This window comes from Esox lucius, chromosome 5 (assembly GCF_011004845.1).
Source record: "Esox lucius isolate fEsoLuc1 chromosome 5, fEsoLuc1.pri, whole genome shotgun sequence".
NCBI classification, from domain to species: domain Eukaryota; kingdom Metazoa; phylum Chordata; class Actinopteri; order Esociformes; family Esocidae; genus Esox; species Esox lucius.
The window spans coordinates 30,955,591-30,983,474 of record NC_047573.1 but is presented as its reverse complement, the minus strand read 5'-3'; the positions used below and the strand labels follow the sequence as shown (position 1 = coordinate 30,983,474).

General features: G+C 38.7%; 1 protein-coding gene across 1 annotated transcript in view; it reads right to left on the bottom strand.

The window, feature by feature from the left end:
- LOC105030020 (integrin alpha-M) overlaps positions 1-27,884 on the bottom strand; it is a 77,919-nt gene that overhangs the window by 49,829 nt on the left and 206 nt on the right. The window contains exons 2-6 of the mRNA XM_034292089.1: positions 13,425-13,530; positions 5,272-5,375; positions 5,021-5,091; positions 615-735; positions 297-424 (exon numbers count right to left, since the gene is read on the bottom strand). Of these exons, the coding sequence (XP_034147980.1) occupies positions 297-424; positions 615-735; positions 5,021-5,091; positions 5,272-5,375; positions 13,425-13,530 (530 nt within the window). The remainder of the gene's footprint in view (positions 1-296; positions 425-614; positions 736-5,020; positions 5,092-5,271; positions 5,376-13,424; positions 13,531-27,884) is intronic.

The window sequence follows — 27,884 nt, the reverse complement described above, 5'->3', positions numbered from 1 at the left end:
TCTGTCTATTCCATGTGCATTTTGCCATTGTTGCCAGTTTGTTTTTGTTTCTTTGCGCCGTATTAAAGGTGTGGATTTCAACCACCACTCTGTGCTTGTGTCCTGCCTCCCGAACTGTGACAATACCAATACATAGAAAGTAGATTCTACCACAAAATTCTATTTCAAATGTGCAAGATTGGGTTTAGGCAATCTTGTGTATCATTGCAAAAAAAAAAATCCATTGGTACATATATTACTTGTGCTATGGTGAAATGCCCCTTTAATATAATGGCATGTTTAAAAACTCGTCTTACCTGGACATCCCCTTTGAGAAATTCACGGATCAGATTTTTTACAAATGCTTTCATTTGATTAAAATCTGCCGTGATAATACTGCCTGAACCATCCAAAAGAAAGGCTATGTCCATTTGCCCAGGACATTCTGGCCAAGATGTAAACAAAAATCAGTTTTATCAATGGAGGAAATACAAAGTTAACATATCTTTTTATTGTTTTGATTTTATTTCATCAGGAATTATGCAAGGAAAATTTAAACTTTCATACCTGTTGTACTGTCAGATAAAGTCCTGCATTTTAGTTTTACTCAACCAATCATTATTGCTTTATATTACCTTTTAGAGATGAATGCACAGAGGATCCAATGAAAACATTACAATTTGTGTACATTTCCAGACACATGCCATTGTATGTTGTCATGGTTTTACATTCTCTTGGAATTGTTGGACCACATATCTGGGAGAAGCAGAAGTAGGTGAGAAGGCTGAAAATCAACACTGATGTATCATACCTATTATGTACAAATGTCTTCATGTCAACCTTTATACCAATAAAAAGTAGACAAGCAATCAACTCATCACTTTTTGTTTATATATAAGCTTATTGCATCTAGTGATGAATACTCATCTATAGTAGGACAAGCAAGGATAGGACAGCACTCCCGTAAAGCACTGAAGTTTTTACTGATAATCTTGTTCCGCATAACATTTTGGTTACCAAACCTTCTTCAGTGTCTTACATTCATGAAGAAGAATAAATAACATCAATATCCCACCATATATATAAAAAATAATAATAATCATTGAAAATGTAAAAATAATACTTTCAAACAAAAGTTATCTTGAAATCAAAAGATCAAGAATTGCAAACAAAAATAACAATATCAAAACAATAGAACACACCTGAGGGGTGTACTACGTAGCAAGGTAACGGGCTAAATACTGGACATATTTCTTCCCATAGAAATCCCGAGGGTGATTGGTTCCATTGTTTGAACCCATAAACCCTATTTGAGCTCCCTTGGGAGACCATGAGGGGGATTATGTGAATAGGAAGTCATTTCACAGCATCAGTGTTCAGGTATTTAATCATATTATATTTGATCTGACCTGTTGGCTAGCCTACATTATTATTATACTTCTACTTAAAGGCTACTATAAGTGTAGGAATAAATCTTATTCAGTAACAGTGAGTGAGGGGTCAATTTCAGAGTTGTAGCCCATTAGAAGGCTATAATTGAGTTATACTAATTGTTTTCACATATTTAGATAGACCTTTACGTGTCCTTACATCTCAAGCAAACGCGCACTCAGGGACCTTGTTGCACTACAGTACTTCCTTGTACTACATGTCTACCTTGAAAACCTCATTGCTGGTATCCCTGCATTACAGTTGTACATGCCAACTTGCACCTTCAATTTGCCTGCACTGCACACTTAGAATTGCCATTGTACTTGCTCTTCTTTTTTTCGGATGTTACATGCACATGTCCACCTCAAGAAACTCATTGCTGCTATCCCTGCATTTCAGTTACACAGACTACCTTTCATCTCCAACTTACTTGATCAATGACATAGTCAGAATTGCCATTTGTACATGCATTTACCTCATCGCACAACTATTAATTCCCATTTGCACATACACATACTAAATACTTGTACATTTACTGCCCTCCCCTATTTGCTTTCATTGCACATTTAGAATTGCCATTTTGCACCATATTTGTCTTCACTGCACATCTATACATACCACTTGTAACATACTCATTATTTAATACTTTTACATTTCCTGCCCTCTTCTATTTGCACTTCTGGTAAGATGCTAACTGCATTTCATGGTACTGTACTTGTACTGTTCAATAACAATAAAGTATAATCTATTCTAACACCAATTTACGCAATCAGAGTTTGTCAACCCTGACATTCCTTGATAACCACAAGTTAAATCTCAGTAGGTTAAACTTGTAGTACAACCCTCTGGAAAGTAAATGTATATTTTACTTTATGATTGTATGACTAATGAGTAGTACATAATACTTTTCAGTAGTTTTGAAATAGCTTTCAGGTTACAACCAAACCTATGTATTCCATGTCGTCTACGTCTCAAACACAAAATCTAGGCAATGTGGAGTACATAGTGTTGGTTTTCACCTGAAAGCTATTTAAAAACGACTGAAAACTATTTTGCATTAGTTCTATATCAATCAAATGTATTTATAAAGCTTTTTTTTACAACAGCAGTTGTCAAAAAGTGCTTTTAAAGAAACACCAGGCCTTAAACCCCAAGGAGCAAACAACAGTAGTGTTGAATTTCATTGGCTAGGAAAAACTCCCTAGGAAGGCCGACATTTAAGAAGAAACCTAGAGAGGACCCAGGCTCAGAGGGGTGACCAGTCCTTTTCTGGCTGTGCCGGGTGAGATATCAAGAGTCCAATTGGAATAATTAATAAATGCATGTGGGCTAAATCCAGAGATTATTTATATTTAGACTAGGTCAGAAGTATGACCAGATGGACAAGGACAGGGACAGCAACGGGCCCCCCAAACCAGGTACTCCGCAGGTGTGGACCAAGACCTCATGTCCTCCTAAAGTTAAAATGGGAGGAGACTGGGAAAATTCTGAAAATGCATTCCTCATATCAACAACGATGTATAGTGGAGAAGGAGAACTTAGTGGGGAATAGTAGACACTTGAAAGTTTGCACTGAGTTTGCATTTCTAACCTTATTTGGCAGATCATTTCACAGTAGTGGAGCTCTATGAAGAATGGCCCTGCCTCCGGCTGTTTGTTTAGAAATTCTAGGTACAACTAAAAGGTCTGCATCTTGCGATCGTAGGTTACGTGTAGGTATGTATGGCTGTATCATTTCAGCAAGGTAAGTAGGAGCAAGTCCATGTATTGATTTACACTCACCTAAAGGTTTATTAGGAACACCTGTTCAATTTCTCATTAATGCAATTATCTATTCAACCAATCACATGGCAGTTGCTTCAGTGCATTTAGGGGTGTGGTCCTGGTCAAGACAATCTCCTGAACTCCAAACTGAATGTCAGAATGGGAAAGAAAGGTGAGTGTGGCATGGTTGTTGGTGCCAGACGGGCTGGTCTGAGTATTTCACAATCTGCTCAGTTACTGGGATTTTCACGCACAACCATTTCTAGGGTTTACAAAGAATGGTGTGAAAAGGGAAAAACATCCAGTATGCGGCAGTCCTGTGGGCGAAAATGCCTTGTTGATGCTAGAGGTCAGAGGAGAATGGGCCGACTGATTCAAGCTGATAGAAGAGCAACTTTGACTGAAAGAACCACTCGTTACAACCGAGGTATGCAGCAAAGCATTTGTGAAGCCACAACATGCACAACCTTGAGGCGGATGGGCTACAACAGCAGAAGACCCACCGGGTACCACTCATCTCCACTACAAAAAGGGAAAGGAGGCTACAATTTGCACGAGCTCACCAAAATTGGACAGTTGAAGACTGGAAGAATGTTGCCTGGTCTGATGAGTCTCGATTTCTGTTTTCATTCAGATAGTAGAGTCAGAATTTGGCGTAAACAGAATGAGAACATGGATCCATCATGCCTTGTTACCACTGTGCAGGCTGGTGGTGGTGGTGTAATGGTGTGGGGGATGTTTTCTTGGCACACTTTAGACCCCTTAGTGCCTATTGGGCTCGTTTAAATGAGCATTGTTTCTGACCATGTCCATCCCTTTATGACCACCATGTACCCATCCTCTGATGGCTACTTCCAGCAGGATAATGCACCATGTCACAAAGCTCAAATCATTTCAAATTGGTTTCTTTAACATGACAATAAGTTCACTGTACTGAAATGGCGTCCACAGTCACCAGATCTCAACCCAATACAGCATCTTTGGGATGTGGTGGAACGGGAGCTTCGTGCCCTGGATGTGCATCCCACAAATCTCCATCAACTGCAAGATGCTATCCTATCGATATGGGCTAACATTTCTAAAGAATGCTTTCAGCACCTTGTTGAATCAATGCCACGTAGAATTAAGGCAGTTCTGAAGGCGAAAGGGGGTCAAACACAGTATTAGTATGGTGTTCCTAATAATCCTTTAGGTGAGTGTATAGGTTAACAGTAAAACCTTAAAATCAGCCCTTACCCTAACAGGCAGCCAGTGTAAGGACGCTAGTACAGGAGTAATGTGTTAAAAATGTTTTGTTGTAGTTAGGATTTTAGCAGCCGTGTGCAGCACTAATTTAAGTTTATTTATTGATTTGTCAGGGTAACCGGAAAGAATAGCATTGCAGTAATCTGGTCTAGAAGTAACGAAAGCATGGATTAGTTTTTCTGCATCCATTTTTGGTAGAACGTTTCAGATTTTTGCAATGTTTCACATTGTATAATCAAGTGATATTGCATGTAAATAAATGTTTTGCTGTAGTTTTATAATGAATTACTCGCCAGTTTTGTTCTGTTTATTATATTTTTATTTTTTGTTTGCAATTCTTGTCCTATTACTTTTAAAAGTTTTGATTTTAAACTCAACAATGAATGTTTAACTTTAATTTGAAAGTATTATTTTTCACATTTATGATATATTTCTTTATTTAGTATATATGGTGGGATGCTGAACCCCATAAAGAAGGGCTTGTACTGTTGTTGCTGGAATAAAAAGATATTCAAACAGTGCCATCCCAACATTGATACTAACCCACTATATCTCAGACATACTGTACACAAACACAAAAATGAATGCACATTGACCTCACCAGGGTTTTTGACGTCTTTGGATCCTGTGTCATTGACAACCCCATGGACATATTGACTCCAAAACTGGCCTCTAGGTTAAATCATAACAGAGTATAATTTACAATTCATACTTGTAGATTATTGCAAGAGGATATTTATTGTGTTTTTTGAAGAGACACCCTCGAAAAAAGGACACAATAAGAGCAGCATTACAAATAGACAGAAGGATTTAAGAAGTTTCACCTGCCATAATATATATAATTCACCTTACCCTGTATTGGCAATGGCTTGCATGATGTGTCTTCAACCAAACATTGGTAAACTTTTCCCCTCCTATTATGCTCATACTGCTCCAGAGGTGCACTAACAAGCAAGCTTGTAAGACAAGACACATATGTTAAGAGTAGATGACATCTGTTTGTACTAACAATATTTTCATAGACTAAATGTTTGAATGTGTCTTGTTGATGTGATTTTCCTCAAATTTCCTGAAACCAATTGGAAAAGAAGGCAGGGGCCACTGGCTTTCTTAACTCTTTGGTTTTGAGGGGACAAGGTGTCCTGAGTGGAAAAAGACTCATATTAAAGAACAAAACTGTGGGTACACAACACAGTATTGTTCTTTAATATGGGCCTTTTTTCCAATCAATATTTAATTTGTTTGGTAAATTTTTCAATACTAACTTTATTGTTAATAAATGACTTTGGCTGGTAAGATGATCTAGAATGACTGAAAGCAGTGATGTTTTTTATTATACTATGCTATAACATTTGCTTATGTAATTACTCTATGTAATTAATCTTATGTGTCTTTCTCTTGAGAGATGGCTTTTTCAAAATTACACTGATTGATACAAGCAAAATAATATCTATTATGGAAACTTTGCATGCCACATCATGCTACTGTTTGGTGCAGTGGTCAGCACAACTGGCTTTGTATCAAAGCTTAATACATAGTAGTTCTGAACAACTCTATATAGCCAAATCACGACCTCACTGCATATCCACATTAACCTATATGAGATTACATGGTTACTAGGCTACTATAGTGAATTATCATGTAATATTCAGTCTTGCTTTTTGTCATACTTTGCTATTAAGATATTCAATTTGGTTCAGTAATGTAGCAAATTATGACAAAAATTGGTTGAATGACATGTCTTGAAATTGAATGCATTACAATGATTGACATAAGTACAGACGTAACAAATCCATTGCAATGTCTGCTTGAATGTTTGTATATAGAACATGTGCTTGGTGCACCAAGCTGCTATTAAGCACAATGATCAGTGCAAATCTGTACAACTCAGGAAGATCTAAATACTGTACATACCCCTATGAAACTGATTGTGATCAATTATTGGGCTTGTACAATAGATAAAACAGCAACAGTTTCAACATCTACTGATGCCTTGTTATGTTTTTAAAATAGTTTTTGTTTAAAAATAATAGTTCTAAAAGCAAGTTGCACAACCAAAAGTGAAAGTGAGTAAAGTAAGTGTGCTTTAAGGGGAGATTAGGTTTGAATGTCAACTGGTGTGTCTGTAATTCCGCTGACTTCCACAATATAGGATATCTCTGTGAAGTTTGCATTGCGAAAAAGGTTTTTATAACAAGACCTATAATAGTAATAAGATTATAATAATAAATGATATTACCTCCTTTGAAATGGTAAAACAGAATACACTGCTGTTCAAAAGTTTGGGGTCATTTAGACCATTTCTGAGAGCAGAAAGAGAGCAGAAAGAATTGTGATTGGTTCAGTCGAGCACCCAATCGAAATGGAGAGGGGGCAGTGCTCATGAACATTTCAAACTGGATCGGATGAGCAAAGAAGCATGCAGTTCTGCTAAAATCTGCGAAAGAGTAAGTTGGCCTGTTATGTTAGAATGAACATTACTTGGCAAGGTGCTAAATGTGCAAACATTCATGGAACTACTTCTCAATGAAATAATTCACATGTACTTTATTCATACTATTATAAGGGCAGCAGCACAACTGCTTGGCTTAATCTGGTGTAGAGGGAGACATCAAAGCGTTTATGCCTGTGGCCGTTCAGAGGGCTACAAGCATAAAAGCAACCTGTGAAATTGGTGTCCTTTATAAATTAAAAGGAAATGTATGCCCCAAAAGATTTTGTTGGTGTCACGTTCTGGCTGTGCCCCTAGCCATCTCTGCGCTGGGCTCGGGGCATAGCCAGGACAGGACAGGAGGTGGCATCTAGCCACCTCTAATCCTTTTTGGTCTCCCCAATTGGAGGCAGGTGTTGGTAATTGCCTCCAATTGGGGACCCTATTTAAGTTCATTGTGTTAGCCATGCTGATGTGGTTCATTTTGGTTTTGCCTGAGTTTCAGTAAGACCCACGGCACTGGTTGCTGCGGTTTGTTTGTTTGAGACTTTCTTTTATTAAAACATGGATTATTGGAACAACATCGACTCTGCGCCTGTGTCCTACGTGACAGTTGGCTCTCATTTGCTTCTTCCTGTTGCTTTGTTCTTGTTCACAAGCATAAAAATACTAATCTTTGTGGACAGACACTGGAGCCTGAAAATAACATTTACTTTCATTTTGCAATGTGGATGTGTGATTCCATGTATTCCTTGTCCTCTCCAGTAACAAGGACCACCTCTTGATTGACCCTGGCATCTGTTGGTTTTTGAGTTCTCTATTCCTTTGAGACAGTAATTCTCAATTTCCTGAAACCGCAAAACCATTACATTCTACAAGAACGATAAAGGTGAAAAATTTATATAGATGCATTTAATATTGATTTATTTAAAGAACATGTCATGTTAGTATTGCTGCCTAGAGTAAGCCAAGCAGATGTGCTGCTGCCCTTGGAACAGTAAGACGAAAGCACATGTGGATGTCTTCCCTGAAAACTAGTCTTAATAGAATAGGAAGCAAGTATTTCTTGCTGCTTGAAGAACAGGAAGGACTTGGCATGTTCATATTGTTGCCCTCAGCATGTTGACATGGGAGCAGCAACATAGCTGCCCTCTGAACGGCTACAGGCAATAACGTATTGATAACTGCTCCATACACCAGTGTATACCAAGCATTGCACTGCTCCCCTTTGTACAGTAGCTAGCTAATAATCAAAGCAAGTATGATTTTTTTCTCTAGCCAGGGTGAAAGTTAACTGACTTTGCAGTGGGTTAAGTTACGCCTTAAGCTACATTCCAGTGTCTGGTAAACTGAGTTTGATGTAATATCTCCAAAGACGTCAAATCTAAGTGGAAAGATCCCAGGGCCGGTGTGAAATAACCAAAGATGCTTGGTGCCGTCACCTGGGTAAAACTGAGATCTAATAATTAACAGAAGTTGATCAGGTGATCCCAGAGGTAAAGGCCGCAATACCGGGAGACAGCTAAGGCACAAGTGCAAGGGAAAATAACCTTATCGATACATACTATTAAATATAATCTGACTCCATATTATTAGTAAATAAATGTTATTCTAAATGAATAGCAAATACAAGTAATTGACAAGGTTAAAGAATAATTTTTTATTCAAATAATAATTCTGTCCTTCAAACTTTCCTTTCTTCAAATTATTCTCAGTTTGCATTATAGCCTTTGGCATTCTAGTTGTAATTTTGTTGAGTTCAACTTTAAGAGATTTCACTGTATGCTCCCTGAAGCACCTACCACAAGTTGGTTTGGCTCTTCTTACGTACCATACGGTCATGCTGCTCCCACAAAAGCTCAATAGGGTTCAGATCCAGTGACTCTGTTGGCCACTTTATTATAGGCAGAATACCAGCTGACTGCTTCTTGCATATTTTGGAGCTGTTCCCATGTCATGTCTCCCAGGGCAGCGGGGGGCGCTGGCGGCACTGGCTGAGGCTCCCAGGCAGCGGGGGACGCTTAGACACTACTCGGTTTTTCAACGTGAATTTTCTTTTATCTCTAGCAATTGTGTCTGCATTAGCAAGGACATGATCATCATCACCGCCCTCACCCCGTGCAAAGTTATCAACCAGTCGTGTCAGCGTCTCCAAATTAACAATGGTTGTGTTGGTGTTGTTGAGCGTAATGCCTTTTGCTTTGAGACAGGTCAGACCTTTAATGGTTTTGTAACCGTATGTCTTTGGCCCACCACTAACAAATTGAGCTATGCTGTCACCATTCGGTAACTCATCGGTCAAGTCACCCAAGAATGGCCCCAGTGGGGGCACCCAATCCCCAAGGTGTGTGACAAAGATCACGGAATCAGTGTCTGTGTAGATTACACATCTATCCAACTTTTCCAAGAGTGAATACAACTCGAGTCTAGCATAAGCGGTTGTGAACACGGCAATAAAAATGTTGCCGTTACGTTGTTTGATTGGTGTCTGATTTGTGTAACGCCACTGTAGCATCGCAACAGTGTCCGAGATGAACGAGAAATAACCAACATCTATTTAACTGGAAAAAAGGTAGTGGCTAAACTCCTCCGGATCTGTAATTAACGTTGTGATCATAAGGTTAGTCCGCTCACCCATCTTACCCCAAAGACTATTCATTGCCAATTTAGCTAAAGATCGCCTAGCACTGTTTACAACAATGTTTTCCTTGTCAAGCTGCACACCCTCCTTTTCATGATATTCACGGATATACTGGTCTTTAGCCTCATCGACAACCACAGATGGCGGGAAGCCGCTAGCTTCCTGCTTGTGCTTCAGGAATGTTCTCATGTAATCTGCAAAAAGATCATCTGATGTCCTAGTAAAATCCCAGACTTCAAATATTTCCACAATGCGATAACCTTTCTAAACCGCCTTAACCAGCTCAATAGAAACCCAGGTACCAGTTAAAGATCTTTCTGAATCAGTATGTGAACAATCAGTTACCTGGTTTTCAGACTCTGCACATAATCTACACAAGGGAAAGAACAGTTTACCACCGACCCTGTGCGGTAAACGGGGTGATAAAGGCCTTACGGTGGACACACCGTAGCCTTAACAATACCAAAGTAGGTGTCTAGTGGTTTGAAATCTCGAAAGATTATGTCTGGATGCCCAATCGAATAAGTCTTTGTCTTGTTGCAGAATGGATAAAGACTACAGACATCGTTATACTGAATAGTGTCCCCTTCTCGAGCTTGTTGAACAATGACACTTTGGGTGACCGTGCCAGAAACAACATAGAAATTAATTGACCGTGCTCAACCCATCGCATTCTGCATATCCATCAACGCAGTAGGCACCGATTTTCACTTCACCCTTGTTGTATTGATATATTCTCATCGGAGGCCACATATTCAAGTCACTGTATTGAGCTGTTTGAGAATGTCTTCTGACAACGTTTGTAATGCAATGGTGTCCTTGGTGAGGAATCTGTTGCAAAAGACTTTCATGCAAGCCGAAGCAATCGTAATTGACCGGAATTAGTCAACACCACCACACTCCAGGAACTCGAGTCTGTAGCGCATACAACCCTCTCTCAAGATGACCACATAAAGTAAGCCTTTATTTCATTCTGCATAACAAAGGGGTCTGCAGAAACAGTTGCATACCATTGCAAAAACACATATTTTTCTTTAGCCATTATGGTATTCACACCATAGTAATGCGGTTCTGGATGGGGGCCAGCATAGTTCTCATTCTCCTTGATGTTAAACATTTAAGGAAAGTAGCCTTTTTTCGAATCCTTAAAACCCAAAGCACGTGGCAAGGCTGACAGCTTCATAGGTAGGAAGCAATGACTATCAATGTGTCTCTGATTGAATGTGCTGTCTGTAAAAATCATAAGCTTGCTACTATAAGCAATAAGTGTCATGCCAATACTATTGTTAGCAAGGTATTGCATCAAGATGTAACCATCGAAACCTTTAGAGTTGTCTGCTATAAATGTGTAGTCATTATATTTCGGTTGCCTAACCTTTTGGAAAAAAGCAGCGACACCACTATCTCCGGCTGAACACCACGTCTCGTTATCAAAGCTTATCGCGCACACAAAATTTGCAGTGTGCACACCATTCACCGGATTGGCAATTGTCTCGAAATCATAAAATATATAGCGCTTACTGAGGTCCTCAGACTTGGAGGGCTTTATAAAACACTGATGATTCATTTCAACCTTCAGATCCACGTTACAATTGGGGCACATGTTAACCATGCACCTGTGTGCTTTATAGTTGGTAATACCAACATTGTAATAACGGCCGCAATCGACCCAATATTTCTTCTGGTCACACCTGCTAACCCAGCTTGATGCTTCAAGCGTTTATGCTGGCTATAACAAAAATCTGAATAACATATCCGTTTACAGTCAGGGCACTGCTTTGTGTTACGGGGTTGGGTATGACAATCTTCATGAAGACAGACACTACAGCTATGTTTACAACCATCATCACCACGTGTGTTGAAACCGGTATAGCACCAGTCACAGACATAAGACACACCCATAAAATCGTGTATGTACATAAAGCTCGAACGAGAGTCAACTAGATCGTGTGAAAAATGGGGGCTACTAAGCTTGGTTAACAAGCCTTGTATTTGAGGATTATTGTGTGCATCGTTGTGTAACAAAGTAATGTTTGGTTCATTTGTATTTTGGGGTGTGATCGATTGACTATGTGTAGAGGTTGTTGGCTGTTTCGTGTCTGGTCTGTTGTTAGCATTATCTTTCGCCATTTCTCTAGCTTAACGTGCAAAGAACGTTACACTATTCAGGTTAAAATATTCTAACTCAAACATACATTTACATACAGCGCAGTTTTTGATGGGTTGACGGTATTACCTTCAGCTTTCAAGCATGAAAGAAAACAATGAAACAAAAATCGTAAGTCCCTACACCCCTTCTTTATATCTTACACAAAAAGCATGTCTCTCATGTGTAACTCTATGCTTGTGGAAAAACACCATGTTACACGAACATTGTAAGACATGGAACCCTGGCACCCTTTTGTTGAACACCAAACAACTTACCGCTGACACAACACTTATTTATTGTCTGGGAATTTAACATTCCGGAACCCTAAGCCCCATTTGTTAATTAAGATTCCGGAACCCTAAGCCCCATTTGTTAATCATCAAACATAACCCACCTGTTATAACACTAGTCTGTTTTACTCAGCAGACGTTGTAAAACATCAAACACGGACACATCAATGTAATCATAAATCACAAAGTCACTGGACATGCATACGTCACTCCTGAAGTCCCGCCCGTACACACGTCATACAGGATGTCCCACCCTAACATACGTCATACCGGAATTCCCACCCTACAAACCGGATGTCCCGCTCAATATGGAAGCCCCGCCCTCCAGGGCCATAAATCACCATTCTGACACAATATACCCTACATTAACTACTGGCATGGGTGGCTTTCACATTTGTGAAGGCACTATTAATGTTGAACAATATATATAGGTTTTGGAGCAACATATGCTGCCCTCCAGATGACTTATTTTTCAGCAAGAAAATGCCAAACTACATTCTGCATGTATTACAACAGCATGGCCCTGTTGTAAGGGTCTGGGTCCTAAACTGGCATGCCTGCAATCCAGACCTGTCATCTATTAAAAACATTTTGCGCATTATGAAATGAAAAATGTGTCAAAGGAGACCCCGAAATGTTGAGCAGCTGAAATCCTATATCAAGCAAGAATGGAAAAACATTTAACTTTAAAAACTACAGCAAATAGTCTCTCCAGATCCCCAACGCTTAGTGTTGTTAAAAGAGAATGCGTAACACAGAAATAAACAGGCCCCTGTCCAAACCATTTTTTAATGCATTTTTTTTAATTCATGCTGGCATCAAATTCAAAATGGGAATACATATTTCCCCAAAAAATTTAATTTCTTAGTTTTAACATTTGATATGTTGTCTTGGTACTATTCCCAATTAAATATAGGGATTAAATGATTTGCACATCATTGGATTCTTTTTTAGATAGCATTTTACAAAGCGTCCCTACTTTTTTGGGTTGTAGATATTCCATAAAAAAACTGCTGTTTCCAGCAACAATAGTCTTTTACAACATTAGCAATGTCTGCACTGTATTTCTGATCAATTTGATCTTATTTTAATTGGCAAAATGTTTTCACTTTCTTTATAAACAAGGACATTTCTAAGTAACCCCAAACATTTGAATGGCAGTGTATGTGTATTTTATCCATAGTTTTTGGGACCCCTCAAACCAGGTAAGGCCCAGGACCCTCCAGGATGTTTAGGTGCCCCACTTTCAGGGTTTACCCCTTAGGTTGGGAATCACTTGTATAATAAAATCAATGCCTTTAATCAGTTTATCATAATAATATTAGCTTTCTTGACAGTATCCAGTTGGGCTGAAAATACTTTCAGCAATAAGAGGGCATTATTATTAACTGGAAAAATGTGTTATGTGAAGATATCCTTATAATTAAATACACAATATGACGAGAGGATATTATGAGAGGAAGAAATACACTTTTGACTTTGTGTTCCTCTTACCTTGTTGAGTTCATCTGGACCACCTTGTATCCAAATCCAGCAGCAGGTTTGCTGATGTACTTCCAAGCAACAGGGTCAATGTTAAAACTCAAAGTGACTTGACATACTTAAGTGGAGAAGAAAATAACAAACACCATTAATGCACATAAGGCATATATGTACAGCAAAGTCCATATATTTGATCAGTGACACACAATAGTTTGTTTTGGATTTCTACTATAGTACATTGGATTACATATGAAACAACGACAAAGAAGTTAATGTGCAGAATTTCCTCTTTAATATAATATTTAAAGCATTTTTATACAACCTGGTTTCCCAAAAAGTTGGGATGCTGCATAAAATGCTAATACAAAAAGATTGTGGAAATCATTTATCCCTATATTTAAATGAAAATACTGTAGTATGACAAGATAAGACAACATATCAAATGTTGAAATTGAGAAATGTTATTGTTTTTGGAAAAATACATTGGCATTTTGATGCCAGCAACATATTTCACAAAAAGTTGGGACACGGGCATGTTTTACCACTGGGTTGCATCACCTCTTAACAATACTCTGTAAGCATTTGGGAACTGGGGAGACCAATTGCTGTAGTATTGAAAGTTAAATGTTTTTCCATTCTTGCTTGATATATAATTCGGGGTCTCCTTTGTCGTATTTTTCTAGGAACAATAACAATTCTCTCTCTCTTCGTACTATTTTCTATTGAATATAGGGTTTAAATGGTTTGCACATCATCACATTCAGTTTTTCTTTACATTTTACACAGTCCCAACTTTCTTGGAAATGAGGTTGGAGATAGTGTTCCATTTTAGAGGAGCAAAAGTAATTGGAAATTGTCTGCTCACCTTTTTCTAGGCCAGGTACATGTGTCAACATAATGTGATTGTGGAAGATACATTTTCATTAGTCTGTTGCTGTTATCTCTCAAAATAAGGAGTAAAGAACTATACATGCCTTTAAATCAGATCATCATCACATGACAAATAGACCACAAACATTACGTTTGTCAAAATCAACTGTTTGGTACATGGTTAACAAATAATAACACACTGGTGAGTCCAGCAATAGCAAATGACCTAGTAGTCTACAGTTGGCCACTGTAGTGTATGAATGAAGGATGATTTTAGTTGACTTGTTTAAACTGTCGAACAGATCAAGAGCAGTCTCGAAGATGTAGATATAGAAATGCAAAATGTACCATGAAGAGAGGACTACACCAAAATAACATCAGAGGGTTTAACCAAAGATGCAAACCACTGGTAAGCCTCAAGAACAAAAAAAGGCCTGTTGACAGTTTGCAAAACGTGTATAAAATCTCTGCAGAGTTCTGCAAAAGTATTTAAAAACTCCTGCAGATTTCTGGAAAAAAAGCCTAATGGACAGATGAGAAAAAGATTATCCTGTACCAGAGTGATGGAAAGAGGAGAGTGTGGAGAAAGTAAAACAACTGCTCTTGATTGAAAGCATTTTTACCAGTGAAACAAAGTGGAGGAAGCGTCGAGGCTTGTACATGAATAGATACCACTGGAACTGGCTAAATTGTCTTTATAGACCATATGGGTCCATAATATATTTTGAAGTGCATAGAAACATTGAACCCGTTTAGATACAACCAAAAGCCTCAAAGTCATTTGATGGCACTTCACCTTGCAGCATGACAACCTTAAACATACTACTATAGCAAACAAGGACATTTTCAGGCCCAAACAATTGTTCTTGATTGGCCAACTCAGTTACCTGACCTGAATTCAATTGAACATGTATGTCATGCTGAAGACAAAACTAGAAGGCAAAATAGCCAAAAACAAAGAGGAACTAAACATGGCTACAAAATATGAAAATACCCTGCATCTGGTGATTTCTATGGGTTGCATACTTCATGCTGTCATAGAATGGTAAGGATTTGCAAACAATTTGTTAATTCAAAATGATATGAACAACAACGTCAATTTGTCCAATTACTTTTTGTCTCCTGAAATGGAATGACTATGGATAAGGGCAAACTCATATTGGACAAATATATGGTATAATAGTATAGTTCCCTGTGTTATACGCATGTTTTGAGAGTAAGTATCGCCACTAAGGGCAGTTGAACCAGCAGGTAGCTTTAAATAGAGTAAAGTTTATCTAACAAGCCATGTTGACGGTGGCCGGGTGTAAATGCCACCAGATTCCAATGTTTGAGAGGTTGAATCACGAGACATACACCATTTTTTTGTAACCTTCCTAACCTTAACCCTCATCATACTGACTGGGGTACATGCTGACCCCAGAGGTATACTTTTTGTCATATCTCACATGTTCTTTCATCATTCCAATTTTCATGACTTAGTCAATCAATTTGTTCCTAATGACTTCATATTATTATTTTCAGTTTCTGTTTTAATAAGTGCTTTTTAAAAATACAAATGTATTTGGGTCCTCTGGGATCCCAGTCAAAAGCATCCAATTCCACATATGCAGTTTTAATAAATGGAACTATTTTATGAGTTCAAGTTTCCCATAGGTCATAATTTAAAGTATCCCAATCTATGGGGGGGGGGGGGGGGGGGGGGGGGGGGCACTCTGTCAGTCATTTTGAAGGAGACAGATGCAGCAGACACATTTTTCCTACCATCAGGCAGGCGGTACCGGTCTCGTCGTTCCTCAGGAATAATTTATTTCCAGCTACAGTAACCCTGCTGAACTCTGTGACCCAACACTAACCATACCCACCCACTTTGTACTGCCTCTCAGGGACCTTGTTGCACTACTCTCTCTGTACTACTGGACTATGACATTGCTTTGCAAAGTCTGATAAGGATGTTTTCAGTTGGTACATGTACATTTCTAACTCAGGAACCTCATTGCTGCTATCCTTGTATTTCAGTTGCAAATGCTACCTTACACCTTCAGTTTGCCTTCATTACACATTTAGAAATGCCATTGCATATTTATACATCCCACTCATAACATGCATTGGTCTGAATTGTTTCACTTTTCACTTGTAAATGTTTTGCACTCTTCTATTTGCACTTCTGGTTAGATGCTAACTGCATTTTGTTGTACTGTACTTGTACAAATTCAATGACAATAAAGTTGAATCTAATCTAATGACAATTATTTTATATTGGGGTCAAAATGATCCCGGTTGATTTCACCATATAAATATAATAAAAATAATGTTTACTTGAAATTACTGAAAACTAAATGATACCAGAATCAAAGGATGGTAAATAAGCTTTTAAGTACTAATGTGGATTGTACTTGGTACAAAAGCTGCAATTTGTATTAAAGAAAAGTATATATGTTCATTTAACACTATATACAAATTAAATGTAAATTTCCTAAATTAATAATAATCAGTTATCTTTTTTTCCAGATAACATTAACTACATAACTAATAATGTTTTTAACATTTTGCTATGATAGTTGTTTATTACAGTAGATTATTCTTGATGTCCCCAGGGACTCACTTTTTCGCTGTCTGCTCTAGTTTCTGCTATGTTTAAATTCTTCTTTTTGTTGTAGAAAACAAAATATTTTTCCCCTTTCTATAGCAGCTTATCTTCATCAGTATAAGCCTATAGTTTTTGACTTTTATGAGACACATTTTGTTGTTTTCACAGTGAACTGGCATCGAAACGTGTTTTCACAACCTTCTTAAAACAGACACAAATATTCAGATTGAGATATTATACTTTTTTGCCTACCTGATAACAAGTACATGGAGACTAATATCCAATTCATTGCCATGCCTCCACTGACATTCAAGTGGAGAAATACCTGAGTACTGTAGTCTTAGACTGTAGTTATGGTAACAACTGAAGAGACAAAATGAGAGAGACCAATAGTACAGACAGAGATAGGGGGAGAACAAAGAGAATGAAGAAACCATTTGATGAAAAAGGAAATTAAGGTGAGAAATCTTGTATTCTGCACTTGCAGAGGGTGCAGTTGACATTTCTGTAGCCCTTTTACCATAGGCTTAGATTAAAAAAAAAAGTAAATACAGTAAAATTGACAAAATATCAACTTGGCAGTGGACAGATATTAGGCAGAATAATTTTTTTTTTTTTTACCCAACAGCTGAGTAATTGAGCTAAGACCCACCTGGATCAGAGGACTGAAGGTGACACTTTGCTGGGATGTGGATATGTATTAATTGTGTGATTAAATTATATTCTTGTGCACATTTCTAGCTCACAAGAGAACAACTTCTTCAAATTCCTTAGACTAGTGGCTTTATGTGGTGTGATTTTCTATTTTCATGCAAAAAAAACATGTGACTGTTATGCTCATAAGTTTGCTTGAATTGTGAAATTATGGCATTGATTTAGAAAATGACTGATCATGCAAAACCTTTTTCTTTTGTTTAAGGATAGTGATCATATAAAGCCATTTATTATCAAATAGTTATTTCGCTCCTGCTCAGTGCATCCACTGATCAGGCTAGATACTGAGCCATGGGGAGCAGAAAATAACTGTCAAAAGACCTGTGTAACAAGATAATGGAACTTACATGAAGATGGAAAAGGAAATAAAAAGATATCCAAAGCCTTGGAAATGCTAGTCAGTTCTGTTCAATCAGTTATTAAGAAGTGGAAAATTTGGGGATCTCTTGATACCAAGCCTAGTTCAGGTAGACCAAGAAAGATGTCAGGCAAAACTGCTAGAAGAAAAACCTACAGGTAACCTCAGGAGAAATACAGGCTGCTCTGGAAAAAGAGGGTGTTGTTTTAAGTAGCACAATACGACAATACTTGATTTTTTTTTTGCTGAATGGTCGAGTTACTTTACTGCCCCAAAGCCACAAAAAAGGCTGGTTACAATGTGCCTGACAACACCTTGACACACCCCAAAGCTTCTGGCACATTGTAAATTGGAAAGACGAGACAAAATAGAGCTTTATGGTCACATAAAGAGAGGGGAGAGGGGTCAGTAAGGGCTATATTGAACAGAATACCATCCCCACAGTGAAGCATAGTGATGGCTCTCTAATGTTTGGGGGGTGTGTGAGCTCTAAAGGCACGGGTTATCAGAATAAACTGGTAGAGAATTTACATTCTTCTGTAAAAAAGCTGCGCCTATGGGATACATTTGGACTTTCCAGCATGACAATGACCCTAATCAGGCCAAGTTGACCCTCCAGTGGTTACAGCAGAAAAACATGAAGGTTCTGGAGTTGCCATCACAGTCTCCTGAACTTAATATCATCGAGCCACTCTGGGGAGATCTCAAACGTTCGGTTCATGCAAGACGACCAAAGACTTTGCATTACCTGGTGGCATTTTGCCAAGACGAATGGGCAGCTATACCACCTGCAAGAATTAGGGGATTCATAGACAACTATTACAAAAGACTGCATGCTATCATTAAGCTAAAGGAAGCCATGCACAGTATTAACCCTCTGTGGAATATGATGTAAACCTTTGCTTAACCTCCTAAGACCTGAACTTTGATAATGTATTTTAATTTCTCTTAGCTATTTTGGATTAGCAGGACCTGATAAGTATAATATCTAAGCATTGTTTTTGGAAAAAAGTATGATGACATTTGGTTTATTTTACTACATAACACAATAAAGTCACCATTGTGTAACAAAGTAGAAAACTGTTAATTTCAACTGTTTTCATAAAAACAGAACATAAAAACCGTGTGAGTGAGAATATGTATGTGTGTGTGCACTAAGTGTGTGTGCATTTCAGTGCCTGAACATGGCAACAAATAAGGGCACAACTGCTAATGACATATGCAGTCAAAGTGTTTTATGAATATACTGTACATCATAGTGCACACTGCATTTGTCAGTACCAGACAGGTATTCAAAGATCAATAAGTAATGCATGTTACATGCACTAGCACAGGTGCATTGGGCAGGAAACCTAATACATAGTGTTCTCAATTGAGGACACAGGGTCTCAGGAGGTTAAAAAAGGGTTACATAAACATTGCTTACAAAAGGCCTTTTAAACCATATTAACACTTATGTTTCTGGGCAGTTTCACCCTTTTTAGAGTTTGAATAAATATGTTTTTTTCTGTATGAGCCTATAGGTAGGGTTAATGAACAAATATATATATGTAAAATAAAAAACACCCTGGATGATTTCTGGGCCCATTTGAACTAGTAACTATATAGTTAAGGACTTATGTTCATGCACAAAATGAACATTCTTCTTTTTTTTTCTCACTCCCCCCACCCCCTTATCACTCTACATCATAGCTGCACATACTCACAGGCACAATTGTAACAACAAACCCACTCATTTTACTGTATTGCCAGGAAGGAGGGTGCATTCATACAGACACTTGCACTGTTCTATGTCAGCAGGAAATGGAACCTCTGTTTTTCTGCTGTCAACGCATACAATAGATATCGTACTTTCATACTTTCATATCATACTTATTTTACACCGACACAAATATTTGTATAAACTAATAATGTAATAACTTCAGAATTTCTTATGTAATAAAAAGTGATAATGTAAAAGCTTGCTAATGATGTAATAAAATTGCTTACTGAATAACATAATACCATTTTGCACATAATGTGTGTATGATAACTTGTTATTATTTAATGCTGTTCATTGCATCATTAACTGGGTAATGAATTATGTAATAACTTGTACTAATAATGTACAGTGGGGAGAACAAGTATTTGATACACTGCCGATTCTGCAGGTTTTCCCACTTACATAGCATGTAGAGGTCTGTAATTAACAAAAATCCAGAAAATCACATTGTATGATTTTTAAGTAATTGATTTGCATTTTATTGCATAACACAAGTATTTAATACATCAGAAAAGCAGAACTTAATATTTGGTACAGAAACCTTAGTTTGCAATTACAGAGATCATGCGTTTCCTGTAGTTCTTTACCAGGTTTGCGCACACTGCAGCAGGGATTTTGCCCCACTCCTCCATACAGACCTTCTCCAGATCCTTCAGGTTTCGGGGCTGTCGCTGGGCAATATGGACTTTCAGCTCCCTCCAAAGATGTTCTATTGGGTTCAGGTCTGGAGACTGGCTAGGCCACTCCAGGACCTTGAGATGCTTCTTACGGAGCCACTCCTTAGTTTCCCTTAGTTGTTCCCTTTCCCAAGCCACATTTGTCAGCTCTGACTGGGGGATCCCGAGGCGTTCCCAGGCCAGTGTCGAAATATAATCTCTCCACCTAGTCCTGTGCAAATTTCATATTTTCAGGTGTTTTAGAACAAATTCAATATTTCGCCCTTGAAATTTTGACGTAAAAGCATCAAAAGAAAATACATTCCAATGTCACTCAAGTGAGGGCATGATGTACACTGAGGTGGATTGGGCGGTATCTCCTCAAAGGTTACTATAAAAGCAGGTGCCATTCCATCCCTGCGAAGATCAGCAGTTTATTAACAATGTTGCAAATAAATAGCAATTTATATCGTCGGACAGCACACAGGGGCTGAACAATGTTCTCTATAAAAATACCTCTGCAACTTATTAAGTTTTCTGTAGGTGAATTTTTTATTTTTATTTCTGTGCATCCATGTACTGTCCAGCTTACAAAAAATAGAGTTTGAATATTACCTTAAATAGAATGCTGGAAAGTCTGGCTACAGCTCAAACTAATATTATGAGTGGCTTGTGGCAGTATCAATCTGACACTTCTCCTCAAACTAATATTATGAGTGGCTTGTGGCAGTATCAATCCGACACTTCTCCCATCTGCTCTCTCCCCTCCATTGCCTCAGCTCCACGTCAGGTTGGGCTGGAGCTGGTGTCAACAGTTAAAAATGATACAGCTCTGGGTCAGCTTGGCCATTTTTTGAACAAGGGGATTCTGGTGGTTTAAAGTCATCCATCTCAAATGACTGTTCAATAGCAAAGGTTTCATTTTATTGCAGGGACTCATTATCATCTTTTAGCCCAGTCCGCAGAGAAAGCTAGACCCTAACAGAGATTTCATTCATTCAAATGGGGGATATTCCTGTAATTCAGTCAAAAAACCTCCCACCCACAAAAGGAATATTTATTAGCAGTAATCTTTGTATTTTTCTGGTCTGGGTATCACATTTTTGAATGTTTGAAGGGGCATACCATGACTGAAATTGAGGGTGAAAATTACGCCTTAAGATAACAGCCTCTTCCATCACAACTGCAATGTTCTTGTCTATCAATTGCGAGGAAGAAATTAACCTTCCAAAAAATTTATTATGTGGGCTATGCGTTGCATGTAATGAAGCAAATTAATGAAATATACTCACCATGCAGGTCTTCAGTTTGTTGATTAAGTTTCAGGGGATTGGTTGCTCACGTCTGGAGCCCTAGCAGGAGAGAGTTACAGTAATCCAGTGAGATGACAAGTGCCTGGACAAGTGTTGCTTCTTGTGTGAGGTAAGATGGTAAAAAAATGTATGTGGAGTATGAAGCAGCAAGTCACTGCCTTGATGTTAGCAGAAAATGACAGGGTGTTGCCAAGGGTCACGCAATGGTAATTTTCACTATGGAAGGAGGAAACTGCAGTTGTCAACCATGATGCACATGTCCTGGAGAGGACAGGCCTTCCCACTTTAGAAAATCAGCTGTTTTGTCAAGGTTAGGCTGGAGGTGGTGTGCCGACATTCAAGCTGAGATGTCAGCTAGGCAATCACAGATGCGTGTTATCACCTTTGGGTCAGAGGAGTGGACGGAGAAAAATACTGAGTGTCATCTGCACAGCAGTGACATTCCGCCTTGAACAAATCATTGATTAGATGTGCCAGAACTTTCTTCAGATAATTAAAGATAAAACTGAAAAAATTGTCTTTGGTGTCGAAGATAAGAGACTGACAGTAAGTAATTACATTGACACACTGTCCTTTAAGATTAAAAGACAAGTAACATTTATAACAGAATCAGCCTATTATCACCTTCAAAAAATAGCAGGAATTGGAGGATTCATATCCAGACAAGATCTAAAAAAAAAAAAAATTTAAACTTTTTTATCCGGTAGGTTGGACTGTAATGGATTGTTTTCAGGTCCCTCTAAAAAAGCCCTCAGAAAAAAAGCTTGAGTTTGTGGTAGAAACTGTACTTATCTGGCCTTTCAATTCAAATTCTTTCCATATGTTAAATGTCTAGCATAGAAGTCTTACTTGCTCCCCTCTTTATCCCCAAAAGATCTTCATCCTGACCTTGTGTTACCTCCTGCATCTCCTGTAGTGTACCATTTGCACTGTAGGAGCCTAATTTGCTTATGTTCAGTGACAATTATTGAATATTAGGTGTTGCATTTCAGTATTTGAATATTTGTGTTTGATTGTAAACTTTCTTTATTTGTGTGTCCTATTTAGATACATAATTCTCTATATTTACATTGAAATATGTTATATGTTAAAATTGTGCACTGGCCGTTTAAGAATTGCGACTGGAATAGATGCTGTGGTTGATCTTTTAGGTAATAGAGTGGAGTCGCACAGTTTTCTTTACCACATCCGTGATATTAAGGATTTACGATTATATTTGTTTCTTTTCTTTTATTTGTTTTATTTAATAACGATTCTGGATTAAAGGAAGATTTTACTTGAAGAAAACGGTGTTTGTGAATTGTTTTCTATTGGACACGGAGCGAGTTTATTGAAAGGCTTGCGATGCGCACTCTCATGCACTTTCTTGGAAGAAAAGGGGCCTCGTTGTCTAAAGCGCTTATTTGGGCCTCAGGAAGTAACACAATGTTGGAGTCTTAACCTCCATGTGGTCTCTTTCCATGCAGCATGTTGAAAGTTATTAAATGACTCAGCCATACTTTGTAAACGAAGTTGTCTTTGTATTATTAATCAATATCTGTGTAAAATCCCACAACAAGTTCTAACAAAAACAAAGAAAGCTGAACACATAACACTTGTTCTTAGGTCTCTGCACTGGCATTGAGTTTATTTTAAAAAACTGATGAATCACCAGACCCTGATGACCTGAGGCTCGTCTATAAACCACTGAATGGTTCAGGGCCAAGTTACATCTCAGATCTACTCTTTAAGTATGAACCCTCTAGACCACTCAGGTCATCAGGGTCTGGTTTGCTAACGGTTCTGATTTAGGACGAAGGTTGGTGAGGCAGCGTTTAGTTATTATGATGCACAGGGTTAGAAAAAACTGCCAGAACATCTCAGACCACTTTTAAATCTAGGCTAAAAACCTTTGTTTTCTTCTGCTTTTTATTAATCTTTAAATATTTTTTTTGCCACCTTAATTAGTTTCCACCTTCTCCTCACCATGTATCCCTCTACCTCCTCTTCTGCAATCTTCCCTCTCTCCTAATGACTGTCAACAACTTTCAAAAGAAGGTTGATGATATCCATATCCAGAGGTGGGGGCTCGAGTCACATGACTTGACTCGAGTCTGACTCGAGTCACAATTTTCAGGACTTGTGACTTGCTTGATTAAAGTAAGAAAATGACTTGACTTGACTTTGACTTGAGAACAAGTTACTTGAGACTTGACTTGAAAGTGGAAGATTCGACAATGACTTGAACTTATAATAAACAAACAGCAATACAATTATTATATATGTTGTGTCATCAGCACCACTAATCAGCGTATGTGCCTTTAACGCTGCACAATTCAAACCGCGCCAAACATGGCAGACAGTAACGTTAGTCGAGCTCCACAAATAGTATCGTTTGGATACAAGGACTTTGAACTGGACCGTGTGAATAAAAAAAGATTTGCCAGATGCTAAATATGCAACAACGTCAAATTTCATTTGTCATTTTAAGAACCACAAGGAAAGGTAAGAAAGTAATCTCTTTATATTCAGTTTCACTAAGATCTATAACGATTAAGTTACAAATGTAATGAATTAATCTTTGGTTTGTCATAATTTGGCCTTGGTTGCATATTATGTTTTTTTTTCTTCTTGTTAGTAATGTGACCATTATCATTAATGAATACGTCTGGTAAATAGATGGAAGGGAATTTGACTATAACAGTGGCATAGCCTGAATTTTAATGTTGATGGGCATCTTAAAATGAGCGGGCATGTATATTATTACTCGTAGGCTATAATGTCTGTATTTAATGTGCGCATTTTCAAGTGTTTGTGGACTGCGCGTGGAAACTAAAAAGCATTGTGCTTACACCATAGACTGTATAAATAATGGACGACGCCCTTTCGCTCTTTTCCATTGGTGAAAAATGAAGCCACCAGTGTCCTGATACGGCGCTGACATCTTGGACTTGCGTCTGCGCAGATAGCGATCTTGGGACCAGTTCTGCGCAGTAGTTATGCGCAGTAGCGAGAAGGAAGTAAAACCGTAAAGCCGCGAAATCAACGGCCCCACCCCTGTGCCCCGCCCTCACTCTCCCTCGCAGAATGCGCATACCGTAATCAATCGCAAGTCCAAGTACAGTACAACCTTTGCTTGTTAAACCTAGACGATATGTTATAGCCTAACTCACATCATGTTTAACCTTAATTTAGAATAGGCCTAATACAAAAATAATTGGTAACTTCTAGCTAACGATCACCTGCTAGCTATTAACATGGCTATTAACGAGGCTTGTTGTCTTTTAGCTAACGTTAGCTAGCCCATTACATTTATTTACTAATTAAATAGCTTATAAATTTAACTTACCGAAAAAAATTCAAAGATCGATTGGAAATGCCAGATCGGTTAGCACAATGTACTGCAGAACAACCCATTATGTCCGTGTGAAATTATATCAATTATAGAAATTTAGAGATTAAATGTAAAGTTCCAATCTCCTCAGTCCTCCGAAGATTCAGTGGCTCCTCGGCTCAGATAGCTGTCAATCACAGCTGTGAATCAAGACGTCACACCACCGTTTTTAGAGCATTAAATAACTAACTAAAAACAAACTTATTTTAAAAACAAACTCTTGAATTTACATTAGCGTGATACAAACTACAGTAAATGACAGAAACCAGCTTCGAAAAAAATCTTTGAAGGGTAATTTAATTGTTTAGTTGGTCTCGCGTCCCATTGAATAACATGGGGAGGGCGGGGTTTATGACCTATACTGGGACCACTCACCAGGGGGCAATCGAGATGTTTTGGCTTCACTTTTCAGGGCTTGTGCGGTACGCTTGGCTTACACCATAACAGTTTACTGCATGAAAGGCTAACATGGAGGCGCCGATGTGATTACTAGCACCTAAACATTTCGAAGAGTTTAATTTTTTTACTCATACAGACAAGAATAATTACAGCTTAATTACATATTATGCAGTTTTTCAGTCACAATAATTAGTTTATAAAGTTGTTATTATTAGCCCTTATTACATGGATTGTCTGAATTCCAGTGCAGAATGCGTGTTATTTCTTGATAACAGACCGTTGCCATGAAAAACAGCGCATTGCTATGGACGCAGCAGGATTCTAACCAAAGGTATTTGATTTTGAAATCGAGCTTCGCACCGAGCGCACGTCAGAAACAGAGGACAGTGTGTGTGTGTGTGTGTGTGTGTGTTCATCTCTTTAGTACTGTGACTTGACTTGACTTGAAACTTATAAGGACTCGACTTGACTTGCTTAGGGTGAACCCTTGACTTGACTTGACTTGCTTGATTTATCTGAACTGTGACTTGAAACTTGACTCGAGACTTGATGGTTAAGACTTGAGACTTGCTTGGACTTGACCATGTGTGACTTGTCCCCATCTCTGTCCATATCTCATTCACTCAGCGTTGTGGGCCCACTGGTCGTTCACATGCCAAACTTGCCCATGCGTAACTGCTTTCTTCCCACTCTAACCAGATGATATCCTGCAACTAGGGAATACACCTGACATCTTGCTGTCTTGAGCCTGTCCCCTCTTCCTTTCTCCTCTCAGGCACCTGCTTCGAATGTTATCAATCAATCAATCAATCAAATTTATTTATAAAGCCCTTTTTACAACAGCAGTTGTCACAAAGTGCTTTACAGAGACACCCGGCCTTAAACCCCAAGGAGCAAACAACAGTAGTGTTGAATTTCAGTGGCTAGGAAAAACTCCCTAAGAGGTCGAATTTTAGGAAGAAACCTAGAGAGGACCCAGGCTCAGAGGGGTGACCAGTCCTCTTCTGGCTGTGCCGGGTGAGATATTAAGAGTCCAATTGGAATAATAAATACATTTCTCTTGGCTAAATCCAGAGTCTATTTGATTTTAGACTAGGTCAGAAGTATGACCAGGTGGACAAGGACAGGGACAGCAACAGGCCCCCCAAACCAGGTAATCCGCAGGTGTGGACCAGGACCTCATCTCCTCCTAAAATTGAGACTGAGAAAAGTTAGTAGTGCATTCCTCATATCCCCCATCACAATAATATAGCAGCGTAACACCTTGGAACTGAGACGGGGGGGTCCGGTGACACTGTGGCCCTACCCGGGGGAGGCCCCGGACAGGGCCCAACAGGCAGGAAATCAATCCACCCACATTGCCAGGCATCAACCAAAGGGACACCCACCAACCGCAACCCCCCTATTAAAATAATGTTCTGTGCCTATCATTGGATTGAATAGGCATTATCAGTGGTTATCAGCCTCATAGATATGGGTCAGAAGGGGCCTGCTACGCCTACTGTTGGGCTCAGAAGGCTTTTATCATCCATTTGCATGGTTAATTACGGATAAATACACGAGAAGACTCCAGATCCAGTCCCAGACGAATCCAAGTCGCCGCTAAACGGAAGTCTGCTGGATAACGGGGATATGTACAGGTAAGACCATTAAAATGAGAGCCTTTAAACTGTGATAATTTAGTCAATAAGCGTCGTCAACAAGCGAAAAAAATACAGATTTTAACGTTATTAGATATATTATTAGCCCACATGCTTTACGTTAGCATATATTGCAATAGGCCTATACGAGTATTTCACTCATACTCATATTGAGTAAAATAAAAATAAATAATAATAATACCCAAAAGCACAGGTCTGTGTGCTCATCTGTCACATGTTCCTCATCTGCATCCCATGTTCACTGATGTGTTTCTGCATTTTAGGCTGTGATAAGAAGCAAGGAGTGCACTTTGCATTTCAGATATGGGAAAAGCTATTAAGAGCGCACGCTTCAGGAGCGTCAAGATTAAGGTGGTGAGGAGGTGTATCGCTGGCCGTGCAAAGGTTTCTTACCTTAGTCAAGGTCTTCCCCAACCCAGCACCAAACAGACCCACCATTCAGACCCTTCCACATCTGTTACACCTCAACAGGTTGGATACGATGATGTGGCACCTAGCTGGAGTTCATGTTCTGAGACTGCATTCAGTAAGGCAAAGAAGAGAGAGATTCATGCCTGGGATGCAGTCAAGGATGACATGCTTAAGGTGTCATATGAATGTTCAGCACCCATCACTACGCAGTGTGTTATCTGCCTAGAAGATGCTGATTATAGGTGCATTGAGTGCAGCACAACTGCAGTCTTTTGTGAGGCTTGTCCGAAGAGGTCTCACAGAAATTCACTGCACATACCTGATAAGTGGCATGTAAGAATAATAGCATGCAGTCATACATACAG